This window comes from Capronia coronata, assembly GCF_000585585.1.
Source record: "Capronia coronata CBS 617.96 chromosome Unknown acBCG-supercont1.6, whole genome shotgun sequence".
NCBI lineage: Eukaryota > Fungi > Ascomycota > Eurotiomycetes > Chaetothyriales > Herpotrichiellaceae > Capronia > Capronia coronata.
Genome location: NW_006912898.1, coordinates 1,190,404 through 1,205,351, shown reverse-complemented (window position 1 = coordinate 1,205,351; position 14,948 = coordinate 1,190,404). Strand labels below are relative to the sequence as shown.

The 14,948-nt window shown below is 53.6% G+C and overlaps 5 protein-coding genes across 5 annotated transcripts; 2 read left to right on the top strand and 3 right to left on the bottom strand.

Moving 5' to 3' along the window:
• Nucleotides 1–1,452: 1,452 nt before the first annotated feature.
• A1O1_07098 (CAMK/CAMKL/KIN4 protein kinase) lies at nt 1,453–4,986 on the bottom strand (the record flags this gene model as incomplete). The annotated part of the gene is made up of 4 exons (XM_007727971.1): nt 1,453–3,011; nt 3,060–3,354; nt 3,405–4,787; nt 4,852–4,986. 4 exons carry the CDS (start codon nt 4,984–4,986, stop codon nt 1,453–1,455), a joined length of 3,372 nt encoding a protein of 1,123 aa, XP_007726161.1.
• Nucleotides 4,987–7,639: 2,653 nt separating this feature from the next.
• Nucleotides 7,640–9,266, bottom strand: A1O1_07097 (uncharacterized protein; the record flags this gene model as incomplete). The annotated part of the gene is made up of 2 exons (XM_007727970.1): nt 7,640–8,571; nt 8,630–9,266. 2 exons carry the CDS (start codon nt 9,264–9,266, stop codon nt 7,640–7,642), a joined length of 1,569 nt encoding a protein of 522 aa, XP_007726160.1.
• A 1,202-nt stretch (nt 9,267–10,468) lies between these two features.
• Nucleotides 10,469–11,712, top strand: A1O1_07096 (uncharacterized protein; the record flags this gene model as incomplete). The annotated part of the gene is made up of 2 exons (XM_007727969.1): nt 10,469–10,951; nt 11,005–11,712. The coding sequence occupies 2 exons, from the start codon at nt 10,469–10,471 to the stop codon at nt 11,710–11,712; spliced, it is 1,191 nt and encodes a 396-aa protein (XP_007726159.1).
• Nucleotides 11,713–12,219: 507 nt separating this feature from the next.
• A1O1_07095 (uncharacterized protein) lies at nt 12,220–13,921 on the top strand (the record flags this gene model as incomplete). The annotated part of the gene is made up of 2 exons (XM_007727968.1): nt 12,220–13,127; nt 13,180–13,921. 2 exons carry the CDS (start codon nt 12,220–12,222, stop codon nt 13,919–13,921), a joined length of 1,650 nt encoding a protein of 549 aa, XP_007726158.1.
• Nucleotides 13,922–14,125: 204 nt separating this feature from the next.
• A1O1_07094 (uncharacterized protein) lies at nt 14,126–14,456 on the bottom strand. The gene has a single exon (XM_007727967.1). It carries the CDS (start codon nt 14,362–14,364, stop codon nt 14,137–14,139), a length of 228 nt encoding a protein of 75 aa, XP_007726157.1. The 5' UTR covers nt 14,365–14,456; the 3' UTR covers nt 14,126–14,136.
• Between the last annotated feature and the right edge of the window lie 492 nt (nt 14,457–14,948).

Here is a 14,948-nt window from a genome sequence, read left to right as displayed (position 1 = left end):
CATAGACGCATCATTGTAACGCGGAAGACCCCAGGAACAGGATGGGAGGAGCCATATGTATTTAAGCTGCAATACGCAGTACTTCTCGGACTCACCATGCAGACGGCATCAGACTTTTGCGGAGTGAGTACGTCGCCAGCAGAAAGAGCACGATGCAACAGACGGTGCTGCAAGCTGCCCGCAGTCTGCGGGCTTTGACCTCTCTGAACGTCATCGCCGATGAGCTTGCCAGCTCTTCTATTGCAACCTTCTGGAAGACGATTCAAGGGACCGAGCCAGTTGGAGCTGCAGATGGATCAATCACACCCTGAAGTAGAAGTCCCGGAGCTGCTCGTTAAGGTTGAGGCCGACGATGGACAATTGACGGCGGATCTTCCATGTCAACCCCAGATGGAGTACCAGGATCCGACAGGGTTCATGGTAGGATGGCGGACGACCTTGTGGGACAAGACATGGAGGAGATGCGGATGGTGATGAGAGAACGCGGAGAAAATGTCGGGGGTTGAGAGCGAGAGTGAGTTTCAGTGTGATGTTCGTGTTGAGAAGTTGTTTGGACGCAGGCTGGATGTGGATCCATTTGCGGGGGAGACAAGGAGCTTCAATGCCACCACTTTCGTCTGTGCGTATACAGTACCCAAGGACAAAGGCAGATCATGCCCTTGTACATGCCTATCAGCTCACCAGGCGAGGGATAGGGAGGACAATTTCTACTCTGTTTATACGGCGAGATATGCCCAGCAGACCAGAGATATCCCCTCTTATTCCTCCCGTTGTGTCTGCCCTGCGACATCGAACGAAGCTCTTCAAGTTCGTGATACAAGCTCGCTCCCTTCTCCTTGATTCAGCTCAACACACGATCTACAAAGTCGGCAACACAAGCTTGGACTCTCCCTGCAACATGAAACTACGCATTGGCTGGCAGACTAGGTAGTTGGAGACAATCTCTTTGGCACGACGAAGAGGGTAATTCACCGAGAGATATACCGAGCAGCCAGCGTCCTAGGAATCTGTCAATACCATCACTAATAGTGTCTCAGCAGCAGTCACCGACCCCTTGAGCTCGGACACGGGCAAATCATGCTCTTGTTCTTCTCATACAAATGCTATGTAAGGGTATCCCACGCGGTCTTTCACAACGCAGCCTCGTAACCAGTGCTCAATGTCCTTCCTCTCGGCAGCAATAAACACAACGCCGGCAATGACTCGATCCCACTCCGACAACCGGTCATTCAATCCTCGTCCGCCCTAGTTCCTCGGGAGAATAGAAATTGCTGAGTATACTGGTGGACCAAAATCCCCCGGTTCCAGCACAAGGAGAAGAGGCGAAGTCGCGCCAACATCTAATCATTACAAGAAACCCCCATATTGACCGGGCGCTCGATCCAGGGCAAACGTCTCCAGTCGATCGGCTTGTCGCCCACAAGAATCAAAGGCAGTCTCTTTCACCAATACTCACGCATCTCCAGGAGCACGTCGACGACGGAAGAAGTCCTGTACCTTCTTCACCGCTCCAGAACGCCCGCTGTGATGAGTAGGTCCGTGATCGCGATCGTAAGCATCAGCAAACCTTCGGTTGTTCTTCACCAGCACTACCCTCCCTTGTCGTCCCTGCTGCATCGACGCCCGGCCGGGAGCTTCCGCCATTTCCGGATACTGGCCCATCATACGAGACAGGGGCTCACTCTGTTGACGGTGGTGGGCGCGTCCTTGGCCTGGAGGCGAATATACCCCGGTTCCTCCATACACGTCTTGCGAAGGCTGTGGATTCACACCTCTCTGAGGTTGATACACTGACTGAGGTGGCCGAGAATAATTGTTGTACGCTACTGGTCTCGATCCATCTTGCTGGCCGTCCGTGTTGGTCACCTGCGGACCCGTGTACTCTTGGCCGGTTGTCGGGCGGCTGGAGGAGGGTTGGCCGTATGAATCGCCTTGGGGAGTACCGGGTGTCACGGTCGGTTCGTCCTTTGAACCACCCATCAGGCCCTTGAAAGAAAGCGAGTTAGGAAGAAGTGAAAATCGTCGTACCGGCTTTTCCGTCTGCCCATGGTTCTCCAAATCCGTACTTCTTTTCTTTCCAAGTCCAAATGAGAACGATCGCTTGGAATCTGTGGACATGCGCGGTTGCGTCTCGGGGGGATATTCTCTCATACTCGTAGGAGGATATTTGCGACCATTCTTTTGTCGCTCGGCATCTTTCTTCACCACCGAGTTTGATCTGCCGAACAGTCGCTCTCCCAGTCCGCTCAGGGTGCTCGATCGTCTGTGATGATTGGCTTTCTGCGAGACCGGTGGGCTCGGCTGCGGCATCGGCGTCGTCATTGGTTGGCCTATCGAGTTTTGTGCTCCTGTCTGAGGAAGAGGGCCAGAAATGTTGTACCCTCGGACGGGCTTCGTAGGCTGTGTGACACGACCCTGCACGTTAGTTGCCGCAACGGTAGGCGCCACGGGCTGGCCGTAGGATCCGCGAGATGGCAAGCGAAGATCGGACCGGGTGGTAGGACCGCTGGCAGATGTCATGGATCCTTGCGTGCTTGGTCTGGTCACGTATTGACCTCCTTGCGTTATAGGGGGGCTTGCACCAAAAGCGCTCGTGGAATCGGAGACGGATCTTGGAATGTCGCGAGCAGGTCGGACCGGCGGTGACATCTTTTCGTGCGCGGATGCCTGTCGTCTCTGCGCACTTTCGAGTGGCGGATCTTGGGGTAAGGCTTTAGACAGAGACGACGGCTGCGTGGAGGCAAGTGCAGATGCCTCGTCCGCCCGCGCGTTGCTCGTCGCCGGAGCCACACCCGCAGAGCCTTGCACACGAGCCGTATGTGTCTGAGGCGGTACATACTCTGGCTGTAGAGTATGTCGAGCAGTTCGATCGCGACGAGACCCAGTGGAGACCTCTTCGATGTCCTGCGGCAGTCCTTCGGGAGTACGGCCAAGGGCACCGGGGGATGCCCCAGTTCTGGATGGGCCTTCCCGCACAGATGCGCTCCGATTCAGTGCAGGTGGCTCGTCTTCTACGTGGAGTCAGTGGAGTTCTCGTGAAGCATCCGTGATTGACTTACCAGCTGGAACAGTGGTGTGTGCAATATCGGCGACGTTCGTAGTACTGCTGGTGATATGTGACACCACGTGATGGAACTCACTTAACCAGCTGTGACGAGCAACCTCAAACAAGTCGGCTCGCTTTCGAGGATCTGGGACAAGAATCCGACGTAGAAGATCTCTTGCATGAGGTGTGACATACTCCGGAAAGGTCAATGGCGTGGTCGTAATGTACTTGTAGAGGAGATTGATGTTATCACCCTCGGGGTTGGCAGGGTCATCATCAAAGGGGAGGTAACCGGCCAACATGGCATACTGGGACGAAATCAGCAAACCAAACCAGATCTGATCCTCACTGGACTTACCAGAATAACGCCGCAACTCCAGACATCCACCTTTCTACCCGTATACAGGGAATCGCTCACGACCAATTCTGGAGCTGCGTAACAAGGACTCCCGCAGCTGGTCTGCATCAAGTCGCCTCGCCGCATTCCACGCGCGTCCAGTCGATCCAGTTTGAATTTCCGTACAAACTCCCTGTTGCCGAGGTTGTATTCAATCTCATCCGAAAGCTCGTCCTTCGGATCGAAGGTATTGGCAAAGCCGAAATCCGTGATGATGATGTTTCGGTTTTGGTCCAAAAGCAGGTTTTCCAATTTCAGATCTCGGTGGACAATGCCTTTCTTGTGCAAGTACCCTACGCCTGAGACAAGTTGGGCGAACAATCTTCTGGCCGCGGGGTCTTTGAGATATCGGTGGTTCAGAATGTAGTCGAAAAGCTCGCCACCAGACGCGTATTCCAGGATGATGCCAATATGTCGTTCGGTCTCCACCATCTCGTGAAGTCGGACGATGTTGGGGTGTGCCAAATCACGTAGGATGGAAATTTCGCGGTATATTTTGGGGAGCCGCGTCGGGTTGGAAGCGACCGTTTCCCTTCTAATGAGTTTGATGGCAACTTGAGTGCTTCCATCCTTCTTCCACCCTAACTTGACTTTCCCAAACTCGCCTTCGCCTAGAGTCTGTCCGAGCATGTAGTCACCAAACTGGACCTCCTTCCTTCGAGCTTTGGAATAGTCCTGTCGGCGCGCGGGGCCGGGGGCAGGGAGCACATCGTCGGATGTTTCATCGGCTTTGGCAGAGTCTGCGCCAATTGGATCAGGTCGGGCTTCTTCGACTCTTTCTTTTAGTCGTTCGGCGTCAACTTGGGGATCCGACACCACGAGGCGATTGATCACCTCGCTGTACTCGCGCACCAGTGGTGCAGGTGCTGTGGGAGGGAGCATGGTAGCTTCGGAGCGACTTTGAGAAGGAGAGGTATGCTGACTTCTTTCTCTTGTGCTTGCGGCTCGATGCGGGCCATCAGGGCTGGAGGGCCCTTTTCTTCGGCTACGTGCAGCAGCTGCAGCAGCTGTAGCTGTATCATCCCGCGGCCTATCTCGCGGCTCCTCATTGTAATCTCCGACGCGATTCTGAACTCGACCGACCCGTGACTCCGAAGGAGCCTGCCTTGCCTGTCTCGTTGTCGCACCTCTCGTATCTGGATTGCGAGACGAATTGTGGTACTGCGAGGAAGTCCTAGGAGGTGGTATGGGTGGGCCATCGTATTGATCATGTGCCGCGGATTGATTTCGGAAGTGATAAGGAAGGACTGTACTTTGCGCATTGTATGGGGAGGTAATGATGGGAGGGTCTTGTGCTTGAGTGTCATATCTCGAGTCCTCACTCGTATGGTGTGTAGGATAGTACTAGCGAAGGGCACAATTAGCATTTATCTGGCAAGGGCGATGGTAGGTTTGTTCTGCAACTCACAGGTTGATCATGGTAATAGCCCTCTACCTCTGGATCCTGTTGATCATCGTACTGACCATCGCCGGGCGATGGATATGTAGAAGTAGTTGTCAACTGATGGTATTGTCCAGGAGCCTGCATCGTGTCCATGGACATCTTGACTCTTGCCTCGAACTGTGGCCTCGTCCACAAACCGCTGATTGATGAGGACTTCGACAATCCGTTGAACGCGTTCTAACCACACTGGGGTCTGGTCAGGCGTGCTGGTTCTCTCCAAACTGACGTTAGGGTACTGCTTTACATGATATGTTAGTGTCAGAGGTCGAATGGTGCAGATCCCGCATGCCACTCACAGAAACCTATTATCACCTTCATCCAGTGATACGAATTCTTTCCGGTTAGGCACGGTGACCGATCATAAGTGAGCGGAACCACCAGGCAGCGTCGTAGAAGGGGCGGGGGGTGTTGTTGTGGTGAGATGAAGCGGATTGTTGTCTTCACTTGAGGTGCTGCTGAGAGCGAGCTGCCCTTGGTGTCTTGCAGTCAGGACTATGGCAGACGCCGAACCCGCGCCGTCTGCACAAAATGCCTGGCAAGGCTTTGATGGTATGGAAAGGCGAGTCCAACCATCAACAAACACGATTGAAGATGTGGTGTTCCGACGCGGATAGGAGATTCGCGGGCATCGCGGTTCAAGGTCGACGTTCCAGGTTGAGTCCGGAGAAGGGGAAGGATCGTAGGCGTCGCGCGTTGAGGATGGGATAGGACTGTGTTCACTGGCCGGCAGAGTGATCAGGACGATTCGGGAGAGATGATGTGGCAGTGAAGCGAGGTAAAGGTATTCGGGTACGTAGGTAGGGCTTGAATTATGGCAAAGGTGTCTCTGTCTGTCTGTGTTTGCTTGTGTCGGTGAGAGCGCAGTTGCTTTCGCTACCAAACGCGGGCAAATTAGACTTCACCTCCCAGAGAGTGTAGGCTTGACTACTGGGGTTTTTGGGGGCCTGGCAGGCTCTAGAGCCACAATTGCTTCCCAGTAGTAGTAATCGAAACAGCCACAACCTGGTCTAAAGCCACAGTAAGCCGACTGCTTTGACGACTCTCGTTACTATCGACTCCTGGTCTGTAGGTACCAGATGATTGCAGCTATCCTACGAACCTGGCTTGCTTCCAGACCTTCAAGTCTACCTTTGGTACACACAGTACGGACTACTCCAACGGATACACGCCAACACGGTCGATTCTCCATGGTGGAGATACCTAGGTCTTGAATGCTAAGCTGCGCACCCACCCGACCTACCTACCAGGTACCTACCTACGTACTACTGTTGTGATGATGCGCTGTCAGTTCGCGCCTACCGCTGCCCACCGCGCCATGATTGCTCCATGCGCAGAATCTAAAAGGGGCGCCTCTCCACTCCCGCGCTCATCATGCGACAATGGGTAAGACCATGAGGATCAACACCAGCATCACCTGCCACGATATAACGCTCTCGGGCCCTTCCTACCTAGATGCAAGAACATCAGAACTGTGCCGGCGGCCGGTGGTTCATCAAGTCAAGAGATAAGGTATCGATGTGGTCACCGTACTAGGACCTTAGGTAGATGGGATGGTGGAATTGGATTGCAAGCCACCATTGCTACCCGGAGCGCGCCAACGCAGTCTGTCTTCCTCGACCTATACCTAGAGGTGCCTACATGTACATATGTACCTAAAGTGCCCAGTCCTGCTACGCCGCTTTAAAATAAAATCCGTCCAGGCCGTTCAACCACAGCAACAGGAGATAGTGTATAGACTACCTAGGTACGTTATTGGCTTTGAACCAGGGATAAAATAAATGCTGAAAGAGCATCACGTTGACCTCGAATACAGCTAAGCGAGATTTCCATTTTGTTTATCACTGACACCACTTGCAGCTAACATTGGAGGGCGAAAGACGCGACACTACCACTTGGCGTGGAGCTTGCTCCAATTCTAAGGTAGCTGCGGGCACGCATACACCTTTGATTCACCAACGTTGCTAGTTAAAACCCTCCTGTGAGCTTCAGTTCCGCTGTCAAAAGCCGACAGCGATAGCGATGACGGCTGCCCGAGACAATCAAAGAAGTCAAGGCTTGCTACCGGGACCGTTGAATCTGGGGTCCAGAACGCGACGACCACCTACCTACCTGCCTGCCTGCCTACACGTTCCTGCGTCCCATATGAGCGATATCACCCGCTGCCCGCTTTGACTCTCCGCTACTACTAGCGCTGGAATGCGCAAGGATCGTGTCAGTTGAATGGAGCACTGACAGCAGACCTATATGATCGACGCATGTGAAATTCTTCGCCAAACACATCCATTATAACTTCATACCTCGCTACGTTCTGGGTCAGGGTATGTCGCGGCTCGACTTGGAGCGGAGCGTTCTCTGGAAAGACTTGCGCAAAATCATGCTCAGGATTCCTCCTATACAAGTGACAACCGAGAAGGGAAAAAGCCTTCAAGGCACTGGGCGGTGTCAACGGACGGTTTCAGCCACACGCGCCGGCAAAATGTCATGCAGACAAGCTTGCATCGAACCCTTGTAGGTTCGGCCAAAGTACGTAGGTATTATTTTATCATCATCCTCATAGAGAGCGCACCCCGGCAGCTGTGGGTTGGTCATGGGACTTGTATTGCTGCTTGCACATTTTCTGCCCTCGGAATGTAGAACTCGAGTGTTATCCACTGTATGCAATTCTAGGGGTAGCAATCCGGCTTCATTTCATACATTCGTAAGTTGACTCGTTTCAGGAAGCACCTGGTACCTAATGACCAGTCTTCGGCATTCATCGCTTCTCTCGCACGTTCTGCCCCTGCAAGGTCGAGCCCAGCGGTTCTCCAACCCCGGAAGAATATGCCGGCGGTCTATTCGCAGCATTGCCATAGTTCTCGATTCCATAGCCTGGCTGACTAACGCCAGCCTGTGATGCCCCTCCGTACACCACGTCGGCAGGACTATATTTGTCGGATTTGCGGTCTGAAGGCAGGGAATCAGCCGGCACAACTCCTCCATCGCCCGCGCCGACCACCAATTGTTGTCCATTCGGCATTTTGCCAACCACCATGCCCTTAGCCACGGATTTGATGACCGCCCTTCTTGACACTCCCATTGCGTCGATGTAGACAAGGCCGACGTTCTTCACGCCCCCCGCCAATCCTTGCACCACAGTCCCGGCCTCCTCGCCATACTTGTGGCCGACCACGTTGGTCGCGGCGACGGAGCCGGAAGCCAAAAGGTTGCGGCCTGCCTGGTCAATACCATCAGCAATAGTCGAGAAGGCAATCATGGATTTGTTGAGGATGCCAGGCTTGTAATCTTTGCCTGGTTCCCTCTTGTTCTTTTCGCCTTTGCGTGCCAAACTCGCACCGAAATTTTGTGCATATCGTCCCAATTGACCGACAGTTTTGGTGCTGATACCTACAGCCCCTTGGGTGAAAGAATGAATCTGTCTGATTCGCGCATGGGTCGCAGGCGAAAAGGTCATAGGCTTGGGACTTGGCTGCGTTTTCCGCTGGTATGACTCGGCACCAGATGACATTGCATTCGCGAGATAGTTGGAGCTCGTCACGATCAGTCGGGAGGCGGTCGCGGATGATTGCACAATGGTGGACTTGGCATATGCTGGATGTCTTGCCATCTGAAGGTATTCATCCGAGACATTGTCGATCCGGATCTGATTGCCTTGGCCTTCGGCAGGCAATTGAATCTGTACGGGGGCTAGAGAGAGAGATGTCAGCGAGAACTGGAGATCTGGGACAAAGGACTTCGGACGTACTCTTGGATCCAGGTTTCACTGATGGAGCTTCAACCACATCGTAATCGTTCTGCAGCTCTCCAACAACGCTGCCATTCTCTTCATCAATCAGAACAATTTGACCATGATGCGGTTCATTGTTTGTCACGCCAGCAGGACTGATGTACCCCTCCCCCGGACGATATGTGCTGGGGTCATATCGTCCCCAGTCTTGAGCATGGGCCGGAGCTCGTTCTAGAAACGCCGTACATTGAGCGAGGATTGTTTCAAATGTATCAACCTCTTCCTGAGTAACTTTCCCGGGGCCACGGCCCATCGAAGGAAACTGGATGCGGATGAATGCACCAGCGTCGGGTCCCAAGTCCCAGCGCGGTATCAAATAGCTGCTCGGAGGCTTGAAGTAGACCTGGGTAGTCGCAGGCAACGGTACGTCGAGTTCGGGAGGCAGGTGAAGGTGCAGATAGAAATCCTCCTCGGGCGCTGAGCTGGTTGGTTCTGTGGCCGATAGATCTGCGAACGGTGATGCTGTTGGCACCATCAACAGCGAAAGGGTTTGGGGGGAGTTGGTGATAGGATGCTCCTCGCCATTCTGTACAGAGAAGGCCGAGATATTGTTCACACTATACAGAACCTGAGGTTCAGAATGCCCAGCGGACATGATGCCTGCGGACTGTGGTGGCAGTAGTAGTGAGTTGTGCTCTGTATAAGATGGGGGGGATTCTTGGTCTCAACTTCACATGAAAGAGTTTATGGAGCATACAGGCCTATTGGGAATGCAAAAGTCGGCAAGTGTTGACCTGGCGTCCATCTCAACTTCTTATTATTATAAGAGACTCGAATCCAGCGATCATGCTGAGGCTGGGCATTGTTAGACGCCCGCTTGAAACAAGCTCGTTCGCCCAGAGAATGCAGGATTTTGGTCTGTCGTCACAAAACAGTGCAGCTGCAGCTGGCTACATGGCACTGTGGCAGTGCTGCGCCACGCCAATTGCATGCCCAGGACGCCACATCGCAGTAACACCAGCCACAGCCAGGCTGTGCATGTGAGGATCGGAAAGCATGTGCTGTTAGTAGAGTAGAAGAGCTTCCAGGTAGTAGCATTGTTCACTCATGGTTTAGAACTACAGTATCTGTGTGTACACCTTCGAATAATTGCGTACTAGATGCTTCAAGTTCGTCATTATTTCTCCAGGTCCAACTTGGAGGGGCGTGGAGGCCCGATGGTCCAATCATGGGTGCCAGGTGCCCGCCCATAGAGCGCGTATCCGCCTATCATCAAGGCTCCTAAGGCCTGATGAGCCCAAAGAATCCCTCGAGCTGCCCTCTGCAGTCTGGGGACGATAGTGGGATAGGGAGCTACTACGGGGCTTAGGGGGCCCCTAGGCTTAGTAAGAAGGGTTTCCTAGCCCGGAGTCGCTTCCGAATCAAACCCGGGGCGGCCTGAAGCCGTGGTTAACCGTGAGCCGAGGATATTCACAAGAACAGGCCCCAAGAAGCTCGTGCAATCGACGCCCATTACAGAGTACAATACCGCCGCATGGCGCGCAGCAAACAATAAATCCGGTCCAAGGGCGCATACACATACCACACCTCATGAACTTCATCGGGCCACTGTTTGCACGCCTCGTTCAACGTGACGCCCATCCCGTGAATCTTAAACACGATGGCTTCTATACGAGTCCTCCGGCCACTGGCCAAAGCCGCCTGCAAGACGTCCCTGGCTCCCACACGCAGTGCCTTGCCTAGAAGTAGCCTCTCTTCGTATGCCTCCCTTACCATAAACACATGGCTTGAGACTGACATATTACCAGTCCACGCACCTTTGTCACGACGTGCAGACGGCGCAACCCCGAGCCATACATGCCCGACGATGTAGACACCGCGTCTCTCACCCCGACTCCCATTACATATTTCTCCGAGACCGAGGTCATGTTAGCAGAGTCTGTATCCAGATGGGCTAACGAAGAGGTGGGTCCCAAGGTGCGAGAAATGGACGAGGCGGAAACCATGGACCCGGCGATCGTCGAGCAAATGTTCGAACAAGGTCTGATGGGATTTGAGATCCCCGAAGAATACGGTGGCGCCGGGATGAATTTCACATCCGCCATTGTTGGCATTGAAGAGCTCGCCAGGGTCGATCCATCCGTATCGGTGCTGTGCGATGTTCACAATACATTGGTGGTGACCGCGATCCTCAAATACGGCACCGAGGCATCCAAGAAAAAATGGCTGCCCAAATTGGCTACAAACACAGTTGGCGCTTTCTGTCTGTCTGAGCCAGCGTCAGGCTCGGACGCCTTTGCGCTAAAGACCAAGGCTGTGAAGACAGCGGATGGTTACAAGGTGCGTCGCTTTACCAATGCTCTGTCTTCTGTGTTCGCTAATACAGTGTAAAGATTAATGGTTCCAAAATGTGGATCACCAACTCCATGGAGGCGGACTTCTTCATCGTCTTCGCCAACCTCAATCCGGAGGCTGGCTACAAGGGTATCACCGCATTCGTGGTCACCAAGGACACCAAGGGCTTCAGCATTGCCAAGAAAGAGAAGAAGTTGGGCATTCGAGCCTCGAGCACCTGTGTGATCAACTTTGATGATGTCGAGATACCCAAGGAGAATCTTCTCGGCAAGGAAGGTGAAGGCTACAAGTACGCCATTGGGATCCTCAATGAAGGTCGGATAGGTATCGGAGCCCAGATGACCGGATTGGCGCTGGGTGCTTGGGAGAACGCGGCCAAATATGTGTGGAACGATCGAAAGCAGTTTGGCAAGCTGGTGGGTGAATTCCAGGGCATGCAACACCAGCTTGCGCAAGCATATACGGAGATCTGTGCGGCGCGCGGACTGGTGTACAACGCAGCCCGAAAGAAGGAAGCGGGTGAAGACTTTGTGGCGGATGCTGCCATGGCCAAATTGTATGCCAGTCAAGTGGCGGGCAAGGTCAGCAGTCTGGCTGTCGAATGGATGGGAGGCATGGGGTTTGTCCGGGAGGGCATTGCTGAGAAGATGTACCGAGACAGCAAGATCGGAGCCATCTATGAGGGAACGAGCAACATCCAGCTGACGACGATAGCAAAGGCGCTGCAGAAAAAGTACACCACATGAGGGATGTTTCGAGGGGGATAGGTAGTCATGATAGCAAGGCATGTGTGGTCTGTGGAACTGACCGTTGTAGTCTACCATCTTGATCAGCTGCATCTCTTGCTTACAAGAATGAGATGGCTGTCATGTATGGGATGGGATACAATGGCCATAGTATACTAGTATTTGTTGCAAGACACGAGTTTTGCATAGAGCGAGGCGGTAAGTTGACATGAATCCAATGGACGATGGCGGATGATAGTGTGACAAGGCTGTGAACAATTAATGGACGAGGCTGTACTAGTATTTCCCAGAACGGCAACCAACATCAATCACATCCAATCGACCCAGAAGTCATCCAACTGAATGCTCTACCATCCTTCCGCCGTTCATTGTTTTCCTGCTGTCCCATCCAGCAGCTACTTGCTGTACTGTTGGCCCGCTCTCCGTTCCTTCAAGTTCTCGAAGCTCAACAGAACCCCAACCTCCGAGCGCAAACGTGACATCTGACCACGTTTTCTAAGTCTTACCATGGATTTCGAATCGCCCGACCAGACAAAGGCCCTTCAGGCCTGTGTAGCATGTCGCAAGCAAAAACGACGATGTGACAAGGTGCTTCCCAGCTGTGGGTTGTGTGTGCGAATGTCTCGACCGTGCGACTACAGTGAGAGCAACCCGAGCCCCAACGCGGACGACTTTGCAGTGATGCGACAGAAGATTGCGGACCTGGAGGCTCGGCTTGAAGGACGACGGGCGGACTCCGGGTGGTACGAGCCCATGCGATCGGTCAGCAAGAGTCCGGCGACGAATTCCAGTTCCAACTCTGGCAGCGGAAACGAGAGCTCCAGCTTCGTGTCAGCGGCGTTTTTCCTCGACGCCGAAGTCTTCTCCCAGGCGAAATTGAGCATTCCGCGGCCGTCCCTGACGGTGCCTACGGATGTGATGGGCGCGCTGGGGACTTCGATCCGCGACGTGCACGATGTGGTCGATCGGTATTTCGCCAATATCCACACGTGGCTGCCCTTCGTCTCCAAGAAGCGGATGGAGTTGAAGCTGTCGAACCCTGCTCTCGACCTGGCCGCCGACTTCAGTCTCCTGCTTCTTGCCATGAAGCTGATCATTCAGGCTCCGGCGGGCGGGGCACACAGTGTTCGATCACCCCTGTACGCACTGACGAAACGATACTTCGCGTTGCTCGAATACAGCGGGTTCATCTCGTTACACACGTTACAGGCCGACATATTGATCGCAGCATACGAGATAGGCCACGCCATATACCCGGCGGCGTATCTGACCACCGGCCACTGTGCCAGACTGGGCCATGCGTTGGGTCTCAATGATCGCACACGTGCACCTCAGTATAGCTGGAAGAGAGCGAGTTCCTGGGCCGAGGCCGAGGAGGTGAAGCGGACGTGGTGGGCAACCATGCTGCTGGATCGGTATGACCCCGTATTCTAGTGTTGGGTTTTACAATGCTAATCTCTAGACCAGTTATGTCAACCTGGGCACTTGGGGCCACCCTTTGGCCACCGACGATCCCCATAGAAACGATGTGCTCCCCGCGGACGATGATATGTGGGATGAAGGAGAAGTCACCACCAGCGAACCTTTATACGTGTCGTCCCCGACCAATGTGAGAGCGGCGCCATTCGCGCGAACATGTCAGGCAACCCATCTGCTGGGCAGACTGATCCGCTTGATGAATGATCGACTCCTCGACTCCCCGTTGCGATTTACCGAAGCGATCCATCTGTTCCGCACGCTTCAAGCGTTGTCAAAGCTATTGGAGGATGATGTGCAACGGTCGCCCATGCGCTACGTGACCGCCCTGGCCTTGTGCTACGGAGCATTGTTGCATCTCTCGGATCCGTTTTCATGTACGGACACGAACCGAGGCGACCACACGGTGGAAGAGACGGAGATGCAGACTCTGGCCATTTCCGGGCTGAAGCCGACCGCTGCCGACATTCTGCAATTCAGCCAGCTCCTGATGTCGAGCATGCCGACAAGCACTGCTGGGATCAGTCCGTTGATCTGCGACAGTCTCTATGTCGCGGCATCCACCTACGCATGGCTTGCTCACGAGTCCGGGTTGAGAGAAATGGGCGAAGCTTATCACGCACTCAGAAGATCGTTGGAGACTATCAATTGCCGTTGGACCGCGGCGGGTTACTATATTGGTCTCCTCGATAAGGCGAAAGAAACCTCGTACCCGGACAACCCATTGCTGTGAGGAGGACTCATACTGTCATCCCATGCTGCTTCTTTGCAGCCTGCGACCTGGATGTGAGTGTATCAGCAGGCACCCCGCCACGACGATGGGCGCAAATTCCATACACCCAAAAAGACCTCGTGAGTCGACAGATACTATAACAACCCCTGAGCGGGTTCGGCCAGACGAAAACATGTTCTCAGATACACCGCCAGCAGACGGTGAAACCCCCCAGATCAACCGCGGCGAGAGCGGAGCATATTTTCGCACAACGACGTCGACCATGACGGACATGATGGTCTAGATGGCGGCCCAAAAGAAGACGGGAGCGACCACGATGCAGAAGTAATGGGCGACAAAGTACGAGACGAGACGAGACGGCGTATGGATTCTGTTCCAGCAGTCGAAAGAAATAGCCGATGATCTCCATGACCAGACCGACGACAACCGTGCTGGAAAACCATGTTCGATGTCGGACGAGTAAGAAGAGATGGGAGGTCAGGGCGAAGACGAAAAGAAGCACTCCAGGAAACCCCAGAGCCAGAGAGGGAACATATCTGTCTGTTGGACCATGTCAGAACGGCGATTGGCCAACAGGTCTGGTCTGGTCTTGTTTGATTCTGTCTGTACCCGTATACAACGATGATATGCAGGCCGAGTAGTCCGTGTCCGAGTCTGGTCGTGGGATGTCAGGGTCGACATAGCCATAGGTGACAGACCAATTCTATAGTCACGGTCAGACAGGACCAAAGTACAAGTTCCCTCAACCAGACAAGGATAGTAAGGCAGGCAATTTGTGATGGTCTTGATTCGTATCATAAATGTAATTGTGGTGAAAGGGAAAGGGTTGACTCCGTGAATGGCACTACTTAGTACCATGGTATATATATATTTATATGTCCTTAGTCAATCAGACATACATCTCGATGGACTCTTGTTTGTTCCTGTCCACGTACCTCATGACTTCTTTATAGACAGAAAAGTGTTGAGTTAGGCCGAGCGAGGCTTGAGGATTATATTCATGTCCAAAAACCCCAGTTTAACGTTG